The following is a 17,625-nucleotide window of genomic DNA, read 5'->3' as shown; positions in this document are numbered from 1 at the left end:
TCCCACAAAAGATTTGGTTTCACTTAAAGGGATAGTTCAGCCAAAATTAAAATGATGTCATCATTTACTCATGTCGTTCCAAACCTCTAATTCTTTCTTTCTACTGTGGAACTTCTGTTTCTGCAGTGTTTGGATAACAGCTTTCTTTGAAATATCTTTCTTTATTCAATAGAAGAAAGGTTAGAAATGACATGAAGTCAAGCTTTACGTTTTACTGTTTACGTCCTTAAATGAATTAGTAATAGTTCCCAAAGTACATGTTATTTTTTTCTGTCGAAGACAGAAGGAGAATGCTTAAAAAAATGTATGGAGCTTTCTCATGCATGTCTGTCAAGCTCCAAAAAGACTCATAAAATGAGTTCATGTGACACACTAAGTACTTTGAAGCCAGTTAGGGGTTTAGTGTGTGAATTACAGTGCTGTAAAAAAAAGTGTTTGCCCCCATCCTGATTAGGGCTGTCACTAACGATTATTTAGGCAATCTAAATAAGCTTTCCATTGATGTATGGTTTGTTAGGATAGGACAATATTTGGCCAAGATACAACTATTTGAAAATCTGGAATCTAAGGGTGCAAAAAAATCGAAATATTGAGAAAATCGCCTTTTAAGTTGTCCAAATGAAGTTCTTAGCAATGTTTAGATTTGTTTAGATATATTTACGGTAGAAATGTACAAAATATCTTCATGGAACATGATCTTTGCTTAATATCCTAATGAAAATTTGATCATTCTGACCCATACAATGTATTTTTTGCCATTAGTATAAATATACCCGTGCTACTTACCATGGTTTTGTGGTCCAGGGTCACATATGCGTAATCGGATAATTATAATATATTTTTAGGTAATACAAATAGACCTCAGCAAATAATAGGCTTTAAAATGACTTAAAATACATATATAATAGCAATGAAGCAATAATAATTGGTTTCAAATAAAGTATCAAAAGCAAGTAGTCTATTGGTGCACATTGCGTTCCCAGATGAACGTTATAATGAACCCAAACTCACAGCAATATGCAAAGATGGAATTAGAGACGCTCCACACATATAAATAATAACTGTTTGTGTGGAGCAGTATTTACTGTGAACGGAGCCGCTCTGAGATGCATGTACGTGAATAATTAAAGTGCATATACATATTTATATTTGTTTAATTGAATGGTAGCTTTTGTGAATTCACAGTCTAAAAAATGCATTTAATGGATTCTCATCCATGGAATGCACCAGTTCCGTTATTTTGCAGATTACTTGACATGGGCTTAATGCAATCAAGGATTTTATCCTGATTTCTTCTGTGTATATTTCATACTAAATTGATTAAGAAATTTAACAGGTATTGGATAACATTTTTGCTCCGATAAATAACATGATCATTTCAAGGGGACATCGGATGCCCATTCTTTAGGGTCTTCATGAAATGTCTGCAAAATACTTTAGTTAAAATTTCTCAATGGCCGTGTAAAGCAACACCCTTTTACCTTGTCAAATACAGCTACCCGTTTCAGTGCATGACTCTTTAAATGCTAATGAGCTACTGACCCCGCCCCTATCTTTCAATTTTGGTGTATTTGGTGGCACGTTACCATCGAAAAACAAAACTAATCCACTTCGTCCTCAGTGGCTCTGATGTCAGGAGAAAATGAAGACTTGTATGATCACTTTTACATCCAACTACAAAACACCTGCACTGCTTGCGAACATTGTTGTCGCTACAGCTGGTTGAGTGCGGAGAAAATTATGGACAGTGTACAACTAGCCAATGGAGATAATATGCTAATAGGTGTTTTATAAAAAAAAACTTGAATTAAAAACAAAAACAGATGAAATCAAGATAGAGGCACATACTTTTCACAGCACTGTATGTAATACACTACAGCTTGTTATACCGTATATCAAAAGCTTTTTTATGTCATGTGTATTCTATGATTTATAATATATAATTTAACTCCTCAGCGCTGGTGTTGGCGTCATCCACATGGCAGCGATTTATTACGAATGGCCAGCTTTCAAAATAACATCTACCATGAGAAGGACGACATCAGGTCTGTCATTACATTTTTTCTAGATAAATGAGTTGTTACTTAGCAGCAGCCGAGCATTCATTACTAAACCATGCTCTTGTCGTCTGTGATCTGCAGGAACCTGGAGCTGGTGCTCTTCGGCGGACAGCAGCTGTGTGTGATTGTGGATCTGGGAGAGGAAATGCCGTCACCTGCAGACATCCAGCTGGCTCACACAAGACTCCGGACACTTTGTCTGGGCGGTGGGTAATTTTAGTGGATTTTTGATGACCTGATGAGACCCTGGTGCAAAAGCCAGCTTGAATTTCCAGACAGGTTGTTGCTATTCCAACAAAATGCACAAAAGCCCTTTTAAGCAGGTTTTTTAGTAATTAAGTAATTAAGTAATAATCAGGGATGTGTTTTTTCCGGATTAATCCGGAATTCCGGATTTTCCGATCTGAAAATGTGACCTATGTCACGTATTTGCGACCGTTCGCAAATGGCGGATGGCAAAGTATGATTGGTCAGATCACCTGTCAATCAAGCTCCCTGCTGCGCAGTGTAAGTTACCTCAGCCGCTCTCGCGCTACAGTGGTATCGTGACAAGAACATCGCCGGATCGGATGATCTGGGTATGCATTATTGCTTGTGTCTATATATAACCTATAAGTTACTAATTTGACATTGTTGTCGATTGATTAGATGATCGATTTTGAGTGATTTTCCACTATGGCAGGATGTTTAAGCTGCATTAACATTAACTTACTTGTATTTGCTAGCTATTAGGGATTCTCATTTCGGTTAATTTTCCCAACCGACAACCGCAAATCATTATCCGATTATTAACCGTTAACTGATAAGATGGTAAGTTAACACTTTTCAATAAGGTTCATTCAGCGCTGCCGCTCCCACCATGCGCATCACGCACTGTGCGTAGGGTACCGAGTGCTGAGGGGGCGCCAAAAAATAGTCTAATGAAAAATCAATAATTATATTTTAACTATTATATTGAAAATATATAGCTCACTGAAACTGATGGCCGCAAATAGTTTCTCCCGGAATCTAGAGCGAGGGAGTGAGTGCGAGAGACCGCGCGTGTGTGCCTCATGAAGCACATGTAAGACAAACTCTACATTATCCTGCTTATTACATGGCTACCTACAAAATAAATCAATAATTTGAAACAAAATATTGATTTTAAAAGGAGTTTATTGATTTAAAAACGATTTGATCGGCGTGGGGGGGGGTTGTCTTAGTATTTTTTCCTGCTTTTTTGTCCTTAGCCAATCACGTGCCTGAATAATTTACTTTCCAACCTGTATGGTTTTCTTTCTTTTACAGACGAAAAAAAGAAAGTGCTGAGCAGAATGTTCGCACTTCTCTTTTTTCTATTCAGTGAAACATTTTGCCAAGCTCCACAAAAAACAAAACAAAAAAAAAGCCCTATAAAAGTATCATAAATCTAGTCTGTTCTTCACACAAATCCGTTTTATAACTTCCATGCATGTTTTTCATTTTTGAAGTGCTTTGAATTTGAACATTTTGAATTGAACAATTGGAATGTTTGGAATCAGAATGATGTCTTTTATCTTTTGCGCAACAGCTGTTTGGAGCCTGCGAGACTTGGGTGTGGATTTAAAGATTTTGTGTACAAAGGTCAAGAGCTTCTATTGTTTGAAAAGATAAATTTTAGTCTTACAGAGATGCAGTCTTGTTGTTTTGTCTGGCTTCACATTCCTCCTGTGGTTGAAGCCACACTGGCCCGAAACATTCCTCATAGTGGTGTGAGTTCAAAGAGCAGCTTGCCCAATCCCACCAATCCCTGACCAGACTTTTGTGTCTCACATTTTGCTTGAGTGCCAAGCATTTTTGTATTGTCTGTTGTGTGATGCCAAAAAAAAAAATGCTGGAAAATTTCAACTGGTTCTGAGTATAAGGAAGTGACAGACCAAAATTTCAGCCATTGTAAGAGGGCACGGCATGGGCTGTGCAAACTTGTTATTATTATTATCATTATTATATTAAAATATTATATATTATTAAAATAATATATGGTAATAAAATTTTTTAAACATTTCAAAATAATATTTGGCCAGTTTTTAATATGTAAAATGAAATGAAAGTGTTTAATTTCAACAATTTTATGCGTTGTGTTGTTTGCTATAATTAAATGTTATGGAAATTATAATTGCATTATATGTAACATATAACATAATTTGTTAATAAGTGAAATGTGTATTTCTTGTACATTTATAGTAGGGGTCAACCGATATGTATTTTTCAGGGCCGATACCGATTATTACAGATCAAGTAGGCTAATGGCCAATATTTTGAACCGATATATATGTCTGGTGTAAAAATGAAAATGAATTTCCAAATTAAGAGTAACAAGGGCACTGACAAAAACATTCTTTAAATGCTTTTAAATTATTTTTTCTGCAAATCAGTTTTGAAAATGACTAATACTGATAAATATAAAAATGTCTAATATTGGTGCAGATAATTGACCAGGCCAATAATTCTTTAACCCCTAATTTATTTATTTTTTGCATTTTATTGGAGTTCTTTGATAGAATTATATTTTATAGAAAATGTGAATTTTATATTTATATTAATATTTGCATTTCTAGCCATATTTGTTGTTTTGTTTCTTAGTGTTTTACCATATGTGACCCTGGACCACAAAACCAGTCTTAAGTCGCTGGGGTATATTTGTAGTAATAGCCAAAAATACATTGTATGGGTCAAAATTATTGATTTTTCTTTTATGCCAAAAATCATTAGGATATTAAGTAAAGATCATCTTCCATGGAGATTTTTTGTAAAATTCCTACTATAAATATAAAAAAAAATTAAATTTTTGATTAGTAATATGCATTGTTAAGAACTTAATTTGGACAACTTTAAAGGTGATTTTCTCAGTATTTTGATTTTTTTGCACCCTCAGATTTCAGATTTTCAAATAGATGTGTCTCGGCCAAATATCGTCCTATCCTAACAAACCACATATCAACAGAAAGCTTATTTATTGAGCTTTCATATGATGTATGCATCCCAGTTTTGTAAAATTTAACCTTATGACTGGTTTTGTGGTCCAGGGTCACATATAAGAATTTTATTATGTGAAATGTGTATTTCTAGTACATTTATAGAAGGGGTTGATGATTTGTGTTTTTCAGGGCCGATGCTGATACTGATTATTATAGATCAAATAGATTGATAACCAATTTTTAAACCGATATATATGTCTGGTGTAAAAATTAAAATTAATGTCAAAATTAAGAAGAAAAAAGGCTCTGACAAAAACTGTCTTTAAATGCTTTTAAATTATTTTATCTGCAAATCGGTTTTGAAAATGACCAATACAATAACCATAAAAATGCTTAATTTTGGCACCAGATAATCGGTCGACCCCTAATTGATACTTATTTAAAATATTTATATTTATTCATTTATTAGCCACATTTGTTGCTTTTTTTTTTTTGCATTTTATTGGAGTTGTTTGATATAATTATATTTTATGTAAAATGTGCATTTTATATTTATATTCTTATTTGCATTTATTAGCCATATTTGTTGCATTCTTTTCTTAGTTTTTTTTTTTTTTTTTTTTTCAAATAATTTAATTATGTGAAATGTGTATTTCAAGTACATTTAGAGTAGGGGCCGACTAATATGTGTTTTTCAGGGCTGATGCTGATGCCGATTATTACAGATCAAGTAGACCGATAACCGATATTTTGAACCCATATATATGTCTGGTGTAAAAATGAAAATTAATGTCAAAATTAAGAATAACAAGGACTCTGACAAAAACTTTTTGTTTAAATGCTTTTAAATTATTTTATCGGCATATTGGTTTTGAAATTGACCAATACTATAACTATAAAAATGCTTAATATCGGCACAGATAATCCGCTGACTCCTAATTTATAGCTAGTTATAATATTTATATTTAATTATTAGCCACATTTGTTGCATTTTATTGAAGCTGTCTGAAATAATTATATTTTATGTAAAATGTGCATTTTATATTTATATTCATATTTGCATTTATTAGCCACATTTGTTGCATTTTTGTTTTGTTGTAGTTTGATATAATTATAAGATTTATGTTTACGTTTATATGTATGTTTATATTTAGCCATTGACCAGTATTGTTCTTAAGTTTTAAAATGTATTGGTCAATAAAATGTATTTTTGCCTCTCTGCTCTGCAGATATTTCATCATCTGTATCGGTACCTGATGACAAGTGGCTTTCTACTCTTGAAAGCACTCGCTGGCTCGACTATACCAGGTATATTTGTGCATAAATGTATAAAAGTGTTTGGATGCATCATGTAGAAATGTTTTCTCTATTTTGACAATATTTGCTTTCTGGCCAACATACCACACCCACTATTTCTGCAATATAGTATATATACTATGGAAAGCATATGCAGTATATGAAAGAGCATACTGCATCCCACAATGCAATGCTCTAAACTTGAACTTTTATTTTTAGTGTTATGTATTTGATGTTGCCTTTATCAGTGTATCCCGCTGTGTGTGTTTGTGTGTGCTTTGCCCTGCTGTGTTTGATGTGATTGTGTCTCCACAGGTGCTGTCTGAGAAAAGCAGCAGAGGTGGCTTGTTTGCTCAGAGGAGGTCACATGACTGTTGTTCTCCAAGGTTAGTCACACTGATCATTAACGTCCATCTGACCTGACTATGAACTTTGCTCCCTGCTAGCACACAATGATTTATGTGTGTCTGTTTAAACGCATACAGCAAGATCCAATCTGTGCCGAATACTGTGAGAAAATCAAGCAATAATATAATCCTTCGCCTTTATATGAACAATACTGGGTTAGTAAGATTTTTTTCAAATAAATGAATACTTCTATTCATTAAGGATGCATTAAATTAATCAAAAGTGACAGTAAAGACATTTATAATGTTACAAAAAGATTTCTATTTTTAAATTAATGCCTCGTTTTGAACCTTGTGTTAATCAAAAAAATAGAGAGAAAAATATGAAACAACACTGGTTTCAACATTGATAATAATAAATGTTTTTTGAGCAGCAAATCAATATATTAGTATGATTTCTGATGGATCGTGTGACTGAAGACTGGAGTAATGATGCTGAAAATTCGGCTTTTCATCACAAGAATAAATTACATTTTGAAATTAGTTCAAATAAAAAACAGTTGTTTTAAATTGTAATAATATTTCACAATATTACTGATTATAGTTTATTTTTGATCAAATAAATGCAGTATAAATACTACTTGAAAGTGCATTTGTAAAAATCTTTAGAAATCATATTTCAGACTACATTAGACTGGTTTGTAACAATAGGATTTCATCTCTTTTTAATGACACACTCTTAGCAGAAGTTAAACATACCACACAGTTGTGATTTATTTATTTTTTTTCCAAACCCATAAACCAACAAACAGCGACATCTGGCAGTACCCTTCAATTCTTTAAATTCTCATTCCACTTTACAATCTTCTAAAACGTTTGTTTTCCTCCACGTAACCCGCAGCTGCCCTGCCATATACATCAATATTCCTGTGTATCTTGACAACCAGTGAATAACTTCAGGAATGAGTTTCTCAGATGAGGCTGACGCACCCATCTATCACTGTAAAGCCTGTTGGCCACATGTGCACTGAGCAGAAATGCTGAGAAAGCACCGCGAGAGGGCGATGAAACCCACTGATCTACTGTGTAAAGCGGGAGTGTATTGTAAATTCTCAGATGATGCATTGTGTTGCGTTTCCTCAGAGCCGGAGGACCGAGACATGAACTGTGTGGTCTGCAGTCTGGTGCAGGTGATGTGTGACCCTCATTGCAGGACCGTGGCTGGATTTCAAGGCCTGGTTCAGAAAGAATGGATCACGGCCGGACACAAATTCCTCAGCCGGATCAACTACCACAGAGAAAGCGATAAAGAAGAGGTAAAAGAAAGAGAAGTGGGAAAATGTTCTGTTATGTAACCCATATACATATAAAATGCTGGTCAAAATGTTTGGAGTTTGGATGATTTAAAAAAAAAACTCTTATGCTCACTAATGCTGCATTTATTTGATCATACATACTGAAATAAAACAGTAATATTTTACAGTTTACAAATAACTGTTTTCTATTTTAATATATTTTAAAATGTAATTTATTCCTGTAATCAAAGCTGAATTTTTAGCATCATTACTTCAGTGTCACATGATCCTTCAGAAATCATTCTAATATGCTGTCTTAAAGGGGACACACTGCAGGCAAAAACACAGTTTTTTCATGCACCTGTAAAGTTTGAGATTTTGGGTGTTTTTTCAGACTAGTGGAAAGAAAAAACCCAAAAGACAATGTTAAGAGTTTCTTTTATAGCACTTTATCTATTTGTGTGAAAAGATTTCAATTACAGTCCATATTTTTAAAGGCCGTTTTCTGAATTTTTTTTTTTTTTTTTTATCCTTCACTGGGCCATAAATCTCCACTTCAGTAACACTTACACACACCAAACTTTACATTTTTGTTCCTGTCTATATTCTGAAGGTGTTTATATATCATTTGATTTTATACATTTTATTCCCCCAAAATGGTAAAAAATAAATCTTTATCCAGTGTTTTTGTACTAGAAATGTATGCAAATTAGCACATTTCGTTAAATAATGGCTCATTTGCGTATTTAAACCTAACATTTAAAATAAAACTTGTTATACAAAAAATGTTTGCAATTATCAGTGTAATCAATTAACTGGTTAAGTAAGGTGATAACTATTAGTTCATTTTTTTTACCCTATTCACCTGCAGTGTCTCGCCTTAAAAATAAAGATTCCAAAAGGGTGTTTTTTCAGTGATGCCATAAATCTATTTTTGATTCCCCAAAGAACTTTTCAGTGAACAGTTCTTAAAAGAACCATTTTGAAGAACATTTTAAAAATCTAAAGAATTCAACTATAAAGAACCTTTTCTGCATCTGAAAGTTTCCATGGATGTTTTAAGGTTCTTCATGGAACCACCAATGCCAGTAAAGAACTTTTATTTTTAGGAGTGTAGCAAGACAGCAAGGCAGATCACTAGGTTTTGGACAATGCCAGACAATTCATCTGTTCTTTTAGCAAACACTTTTGTCATTGCTGACCTACATTCCCTTTATAATATCAGTCCAAATGAAACATCATAACCATGAAACACTGATAAACTGATGATGTCCACAGATAAACAAACAGATGAATCATGTTGCAAAGCTAATGATAGTGTACTATGCAAAAAAAATGTGCAGCACACCAGATGTTTGGATTTTTCTGTTTTATCTTCCTCGCATGAAAAATCTTGCATTCCATTGAAAATTGCATTCTGGTACTCCTTTATCCACAAAGCTTGCATGTGATTTTGCCAAAAGTGAGGTTTTGAGTGCACTTATGATGGCTAAATTAGTTGTTTTAGTTGATTATAGCTGGACATTTTCCTCATTTCAGTTTGAATTCACAGTAAGAGTCCAATTCTAAATGAGCTGTGTGATGTACCTTGCTCTCTGGCAGGCTCCTGTGTTCCTGCTGTTTCTCGACTGCGTCTGGCAGCTGTGGGCTCAGTATCCCGCACGCTTCCAGCTTACTGAAGACTACCTGCTGACTCTGCATGACAGCGTGCATCTTCCACTCTTCAGCAGCTTCCTGGCCAACAGTCAAAGGGAGAGATGTCGCCGTTCACAGGTATAAACACCATTAGAAAGTAGGGCTGCAACGATTCGTCGACATTGTCGACAAAAATCGATAATAGAAATAGTCGACAATGAATTTCATTGTCGATGTTGTCGCCAGACATGTTTTCTCCGACCGAGTGAGGCATCTCTCTGCCGAGAGTCGCACATAGGCATTAGCTTCTATGCTGAGCGATAACATACAGAAATGGCGGCGTCCAATGCACTGAATGCAGCAGCTGCGCGTACCAAAACACGCCCGTTTCACACATACTCCGTCGGCAGTGCGTATTTTTTTTCCACACCCATGTTAACGGATTACAACGTTCACAATGTACGGACTGTAAACGCGTTCTGTGTGAGCGCAAAACGAGTCCGTGCTGCTTCTGCACCGCATACGTAACGCACACGGACTGTAGACGCACTGCAGACTGAGTATGTGTGAAACAGGCATAAAGTTTGGGAGCATTTTAGCCTGCTACGGCGAATAAAAAGATTACCTGCATGGTTTGTAAAGCAGTCCTTGTGCATCACGGCAGCACCTCTGTGATGCACGAACATTTAAAGAGAAAGCACGTCGGACAGTTGAATGAAACAGAGTTTGGCTGGCCTCGGTAAGATTTAAATAACATGGAAGCCAATACGTTTTGTTTTGGATACATGTTTGTTTACGGTATTATTGCTGCTGATGTGCCTGCCCCTGGTTTACAGGAATAAAATGTTTACTTGATTTTAATTTATTTTTTCTTATAAAACAAATGTGCCTGTCCTTTAAAAAGATTATAGAGTTTCTTAATTTATGCATTTATGTCTGTACTGACCGATTACTGTGCCTAAATGGTTTTAGACAGGGCATTTTTATTTACTTTTAGTATGAATTGGCCTATCAGCAGCAAAGTTCAATAAAATATGCATTTTTCATTGAAGTACCCCCTTCTTTCTTGTATTTACTATAATTTTCCACATAATTAAAGCAATCTCATGCTAAATTTGAGAAAAATTGAATAATTATCCGATTAGTCGACTAATCGTTTCAATAGTCGGTGACTAGTCGACTATTAAAATAGTCGTTAGTTGCAGCCCTATTAGAAAGTTGCAAACTACATTAGAGCTATTTAACGCTACACCTTGTAGACTCTGCAAAATTATTTGACCAAAATAATAGGGATCATACAAGATGCATGTTATTTTTTTATTTATTGTTGTTTCGGTTTTTCAGAATTTTTGTGTATTTGAACCCTTTCTAACAATGACTGTATGATTTTGAGATCCATCTTTTCACACTGAGGACAACTGAGGGACTAGTATGCAACTATTATAGAAGGTGGTAACACTCATTAATGCCTCAGAAGGAAAAATGATGCATTAAGTTCCGGGGATGAAAACCTTTTGAATTTGAAGATCAGGGTAAAGTTACTTTACTTTGTCTTCTGGGAACATGTAAGTATCTTCTGTAGCTTCTGAAGGCTAGTACTAAATGGAAAAAATATGATATTAAGGCAAAATAAGAAAAATTTACACACCTTCATTCTGTTCAAATGTTTATAACACGGCTCTTAATGCATTATGTTTCTGAAGCACCAGTGAGCGTTTGAACCTTCTGTAATCGTTGTATATGTGTCCCTCAGTTGTCCTCAGTGTGAAAAGATGGATCTCAAAATTAGATAGTCTCTGTTAAAAAAAAGGGTTCAAATACACAAAAATGCTATGGGACCTGAAGGATTGGCTAGTTTAACTGTTCAGGACAAACAAGGGACTCATGATCAACTATCACTAAACAAAAAAACACAACTGTGGATCATTCAGGTAACAACACAGTATTAAGAATCAAGTGTATGTAAACTGAAGTAATTTTTATAAATTACTATTATTACAACTTACAACTACAACTATTATATACAACTATTATTTTCTCTTGTGGACTAATTGTAAATGTCTTTTATGTGAAATATATTATTTAGGTCAGTACTAAATAAAAAAATACCATGCATTTGTTTGATACCTCTTATTTTGCTAAAATAATTACCATTTTGTAGATTCTGCAAGGTATTTTGCAGATTCTGCTGAAGTTTTGTTGATTCATGTATTCTTTTACAAGCAAAACAACAGATCTGAAGTCTATGCTCTATTGCACTCAATTGTTTCTCTATAGCACCTTCCCCAGAGCTACACCCCAGTGAACGGTCTGAGGGAGTTGCCCATGGGCACCCCAGAGGAGCCAGTAGACCCACCTTTCCCCCCGGTGTGGGACTGGGCCCTACAGTACAGCAGTCAGAGACGAGTCCGCTTTACTCAACCCGTGTCACAGCCCGTCTATCCTCCACCCGTTCTCAACGGAAACCTTAACACCAACATGGACCGCAGCTGGGTAAGACTGATCTGCCTTGAGGACTATGCTAATGCTCACATTTCAGCAAGGACACATTCACAAAACATCAAATCATTCTAATATTCCGAAGATACAATTATTATTATCCAATAATAAATGTATCTTCAGAATATTAGAATGATTTCTGAAGGATCATGCGACACCGAAGATTGGAGTAATGATGCTGAAATTCAGCTTTGCATCACAGGAATAAATTACATTATAAAATGTATTTAAAAAGTAAAGAGTTATTTTAAATGGAAATAATTTTATGCAATATTACAGTTTTGTTCTGTATTTTTAACAGATAAATGCAGCCTTGGTGACCGTAAGAAACTTCTTTTAAAAGCATAAAAAAATCTAACTGACCTCAAACTTTGTATAAGTGTATCCATGTCACCATGTATAAGTGGTGTATAAGTCACCATCCAAGTATTAATAGACAATAAAACAGGGTCAGAATGACATAAAAGTGAGAAAACGATGAGTGTTTTCTTTTTTTCATAAGGAATTCTTTTAATCTCTGGTTTATCCAGAGGGATCGTCCCTGTAATAACTGCACTGTAAAAGCATCAGATATGGCTATTAATTTCCTCATTCCCTTACAGAGAGGAACAATATTGAGTAGGGAATTGATAGTACAGGACAGAGAAATGAATTATAAGCTAACAGGCATTGCTTGTGTCAAGTTAACGATCATTGATTCATGTTTTCTGGGCTGCCCTAGATGGCTGGAAATCAAAAGGGAGGTTCTTTAAAAACGAGGCCAACTTATAAACCTGTGCCAAAATTAGGTCATTATTCTAATTGGGCTGTCAACTGACTGTACTGCTTCATTAGCCTGTTAAAAAGTGTTAATGCTGTTTATTGTCTCTCTCAGCACAATGACGGACTGCCAGGCTCCGTGTTCCTGTTGTCCCGTAGCACGTTCTCCCATCCTTCCAACCTGCTCCCCTGGAGGAGTGGAAACTCTGGCTCTTATTGGAAGAGCCACCGCAGGGCTCCTTCCTCGGAGAGTCTGTCTGGACTGGAGCGTCTCATCAGAGCATGTTCGCTCTCTGAACCCTCGGAGAGCCCCTCAACCCTCCACGACCCATACGAGCCCCTGCTGCCCTTGCTCTTGGGACCCTGTGTCAGAGTGTGGAGGGGCTGCTATTTACGGGGCGCACTACATGCTCAGGTACACTGTGATAGTTGTCAGATAGATTCTGCAAATTTAATGTATGTGAGTAATTAAAATACAGTGAAAACAATTTGCAAAGCTGTGTTTTCATCCCAAGTTTAAGAGACAAAAATAATCACTTTGAGGGTGAATTAGTGCAAAGTATTTACGTTGTATGTACTCTATAAGTCACTGTGGCTCTAGATAAGAAGATAAATGGATATATGGATGTATGGATGGATGGATATATAGATGGATGGACAGACGGATAGATGAATGTATGGATGGATAGAAGGATGGACTGTTGGGTGGCTAAACAGAAGGGTGTATGGATGGATGAATGGCTGAACAGATAGATGGATGGATTAAATAATGGATAGATGAATAGATGCTGAAAAGATAGATGGATATATGTATGGGTGGATGAATGGATGGATAGATAGACGGACAGATGGGTGTCTGAACAGATGGATGGATGGATGAATAAATAGACGGATGGATGGACGGATGGACGGATGGATGGATGGCTGAAAAGATAGATGGATATATGGACTGACAGATAGATGAATGATGAACAGATGGATGGATGAAAATGGATGGATGGATGGATGGATGAACAAATGGATGGATGAAAGAATATATAGATGAATAGGTGGATGAATGACAGACAGACAGATGATTGGCTGAACAGATAAAAGTATGTATTAATGAGAATGGGGAAGTGTGTCCAAACTTTTGACTGGCAGTATATATATATATGGATGGATAAACGAATGAATAGATAGAAGAATAGATGGATGGATGGATGCTGAACAGATATATGGATGGATGATAGATGGACGATGAATGGATGGCTGAACAGATAGATGGATATATGTATGAATAGATGGATAGATAGATAGATGGACTATTGGGTGGAAAGATGGCGAACATGGATGGCTGAACAGATAGATGGATATATGGACTGACAGATGGATGAATGGATAAATAGATGGATGGATAGATGGACAGAAGGATGGATAGCTGAACAAATAGATGGATGAATGGATGGATAGATGGATGGACAGACGAATGAATGGCTAAACAGATGGATGTATGTATGGATAGATGAATAGATGGACTGATGGATGGATGGTGAAATGGCTGAACCAAAGGATGGCTGAACAGATTGATGGCTGGATAGATAGATGGACAGACGGGTGGCTGAACAAAAAGATGAATATATGTTTGGATGGATGGATGGATGGATGGATGGATGGATGGATGGACAGACAAATGGATAGATGGATGGCTGAACGGATGGGTGGATGGATGGCTGAACAGATAGATGCAAGGATGGATGGACGGATGAGCGGATGGATGGCTGAACAGATGGATGGATGAATGGCTGAACCAAAGGATGGCTGGATGGCTAAACAGATGGATGGATGGATGGATAGATAGATGGACAGACAGATGGATGGCTGAACAAATTGATGAATATATGTTTGTATGTTTGCGTGGATGGACAAATAGATGGCTGAACAGATGGATGGGTGGATGGTTGGCTGAACAGATGTATGGATGGGCGGATGGATTGCTGAACGGATAGATGTATGTATGGATGGATGGATAAAAGATATGATGAATGGATGGCTAAGCAGATAAATGTATGTATGTATGGGTGAATGGATAGCTGGACAGATGGATTCATGGTTGAACAGATAGATGGATATATGTATGGATGGATAGATGGATAGAAGGATAGATAGACTGCTAAATAGATGGATGCATAGATGGATGGATGGATGGACGGACAGACAGGTGGATGGTTAAACAGATGTATGGGTGGATATAGACAGCTAAAAAGATGGAAGCGCAGATAGATGGATTGCTGAACAGATAAATGGTTAAACAGATGAAAAGTATGAATGGATGGATGGATATTTAACATCCTCAAGTTGTTGATGGCTTGTAATCAACAAGTTAATTTTATAACATCCGTCTCTTACTCCACTTCCTGTAGGCTTTCTCACACCCCACGTCTTCCTGCAGTCAGCATCCATTAGATCAGCTGGCCTGGGAAGTGCAGCATCTCCGAGAGAAACTAGCTCAGGCTTCTCACAGACGCCCCGAGAACCAGACTAAACGACAGGAGCCACGCCGGCTGGAGTCCAACCTCAACCAGAACGCCAACAATGGGACCTTCCTCTTCTCCTCTTCCGCTAGAACATCTCAACAACAGCTGCCGCCATCCAGCCGAGGTGCGGCCCACTCCTCCGTCCCTCCCAGAGCCCAGCGGACCGCATCCGACCCGCCCAGACCTGCTCAGAGAAATAACGGCAAGCACACGTTTCTGTTCGGCCACCAAGAGCCGCAATCAGGGCACCGTTACATTCCCTCCCCTGGTGCCAAACCTCAAAAACGGGCCGGAAACTCACACTGATCAGTAGGAAGGGAAGAAACGGTCACCTCTGGTGTTTGTGTTACTGAAACAATACAATACGGTACAAAGTAGAAACTCCTCTAGAAACGTGGAAATCTACGTGCATTTGAAAAAGCACAGGTTGACATGGGCTTTTTTTGTATAAGCAGCTATGTAAACTAAAGTTTAGCAAAAAACAGGCTAGCAAAAAATTGTCAACAATTTACAACATCAAATTCTTCCTGTGTTTTTAAGATAATTTAAATACATGGTCTAGTTCACTAAGGGAGTAGTTCACTAAAAATAATCTTATTTATTCATTCTCATGTTGTTTCAAATGTACTTCTAAAGTCATGTTTTTGTGTGAAAACAAAATTTTAATCATTATTCATTGAAAACTATGAAATCTGCCCTGGATGATCTTTTAAAAGTAGCAGTATGCGATTTGTTAATTAATGAATCTTTTGAGATTAATCTTTTCAGTGAATCATTTGATTAGATCGATTGAATCAATCGAAATGAATCATATTGAAGCTTAAAATCTTGTAAATTGCACTGTCTTTTTTTTTTACATTGGACGAAAAAAGAAAAACAGTTTTGGGATGACATGAGTGTGACTAAATAACATAATTTACTACTCCTTTAAATAAAAATAGAAACTGTAGTGAAGCAGAGAGTGATAGTAAATGTCTGCATGTGAAATGTTATATGAGGTTCATGCCAAAATATTGATTTGATAACTTATGTGTTGGTCAAGAAACAGTTTTAGCTTTAAGTAGTTTGTGCATGTAGCATTAGTTCATGGTACGGTAGGCAATTAAAATAGCGATTTGTGTTTCCCTCAACCAAAAAGGCGGGAAAATGGCTGCTATCAGGCTAATAATATAACTAGGGAGGTTGCAGTTCCCTGAACGGCCACAAGATGGACACAAATAATCCTCAGCCTCCGTGTTGGATGCAAATATTCTCAATATTTACAAGCAACGGCACAATACTGTCGTGTGTTATGCATTTTTGTATTTTATTAAGTATTAATGCAAAAACAGAAGAGAAACGAGAGTAGATACAACATTAGTGATATTACAGTTATTTATATGCTGCCTTTGCCGTTCAAGTGGATGTGTAAGTGTTACTTCATCACGAATGCACGCACGGTGATGTGTTTTTAAAATCATTTTGCGATGAGACTGAACTCAAATTGTGTATAAGGAAGGACAAAAAGTAGCACTCATGCTGAGGAACATTTTATATGCTCATTTTTATATTTTTATCTTCTGCATTCTCTCCGTTTTCAATCACTGTGGAGTTCCAGGACTTCCTTCATCATGTGTTTTCATTTCCTGTGGATTATTTGCATGATTTCTTTGGTAAGATTGACAGATTTTCTACAAATAACAGTGTTCAGAAATATTCATTCTGTTAATAGTTGACCCAAAAATGAAAACTGGCATCTCAGTGCTGTTCTTCTTCTCTTGAAAATTCATTTTCTAAGAAAAAAAATAACAGCAAATGTGACCGTTCTCATTTTTTTTAGGTAAACTGTTTCTTTTTAGGTTTGATGGAAAGCTCTGAAGCTCCTTAGTGATGTGGGTTACAAGACAAGCTTCAGATCTGTCCGTGTGAGACATTTTTCCTCAAAAAACGTTACGCCACAAATGTCTGACAACAGTGATGTTCCAAAATTGAGAGAGAGAGTAGCTCCAGAGGTTTGTGTCCTACTTTTATTTCCCCTAAGGGGAAAAAAAGGTGCTGGAAACATTAACATTAGGTACTGTTTCACTCAGATATCAGTGTGGGAAGATTTAAGAGTTTCAGCAGGAGAAATGGACTTGAAATATCTTGCATCAACATATTTCACAAGACTGAATGTAAGCAGAATGGCACAAGAATTGCTTGCATTTCATGAAATGACCCAATGCTTGTGCCTTAAAACTGATGTCAGATTTCGGTTGTTATGTAATTTTATCCTTGCATCTGCCACAGGGACGAATCATGAC

The 17,625-nt window shown here is 36.3% G+C and overlaps 1 protein-coding gene across 1 annotated transcript in view; it reads left to right on the top strand.

Moving 5' to 3' along the window:
* mtmr11 (myotubularin related protein 11) overlaps positions 1 to 15,653 on the top strand; it is a 37,147-nt gene extending 21,494 nt beyond the window's left edge. The window contains exons 8-16 of the mRNA XM_073847565.1: positions 1,957 to 2,045; positions 2,142 to 2,266; positions 6,226 to 6,304; positions 6,608 to 6,678; positions 7,783 to 7,955; positions 9,537 to 9,707; positions 11,847 to 12,062; positions 12,943 to 13,242; positions 15,230 to 15,653. Coding sequence (XP_073703666.1) covers positions 1,957 to 2,045; positions 2,142 to 2,266; positions 6,226 to 6,304; positions 6,608 to 6,678; positions 7,783 to 7,955; positions 9,537 to 9,707; positions 11,847 to 12,062; positions 12,943 to 13,242; positions 15,230 to 15,649 — 1,644 coding nt within the window. The 3' untranslated portion in view covers positions 15,650 to 15,653. The remainder of the gene's footprint in view (positions 1 to 1,956; positions 2,046 to 2,141; positions 2,267 to 6,225; positions 6,305 to 6,607; positions 6,679 to 7,782; positions 7,956 to 9,536; positions 9,708 to 11,846; positions 12,063 to 12,942; positions 13,243 to 15,229) is intronic.
* Positions 15,654 to 17,625: the final 1,972 nt, after the last annotated feature.

Source organism: Garra rufa, chromosome 9 (genome assembly GCF_049309525.1).
Source record: "Garra rufa chromosome 9, GarRuf1.0, whole genome shotgun sequence".
NCBI classification, from domain to species: domain Eukaryota; kingdom Metazoa; phylum Chordata; class Actinopteri; order Cypriniformes; family Cyprinidae; genus Garra; species Garra rufa.
The sequence above is the reverse complement of the archived record's forward strand: the minus strand, read 5'-3'. Positions and strand labels throughout refer to the sequence as shown.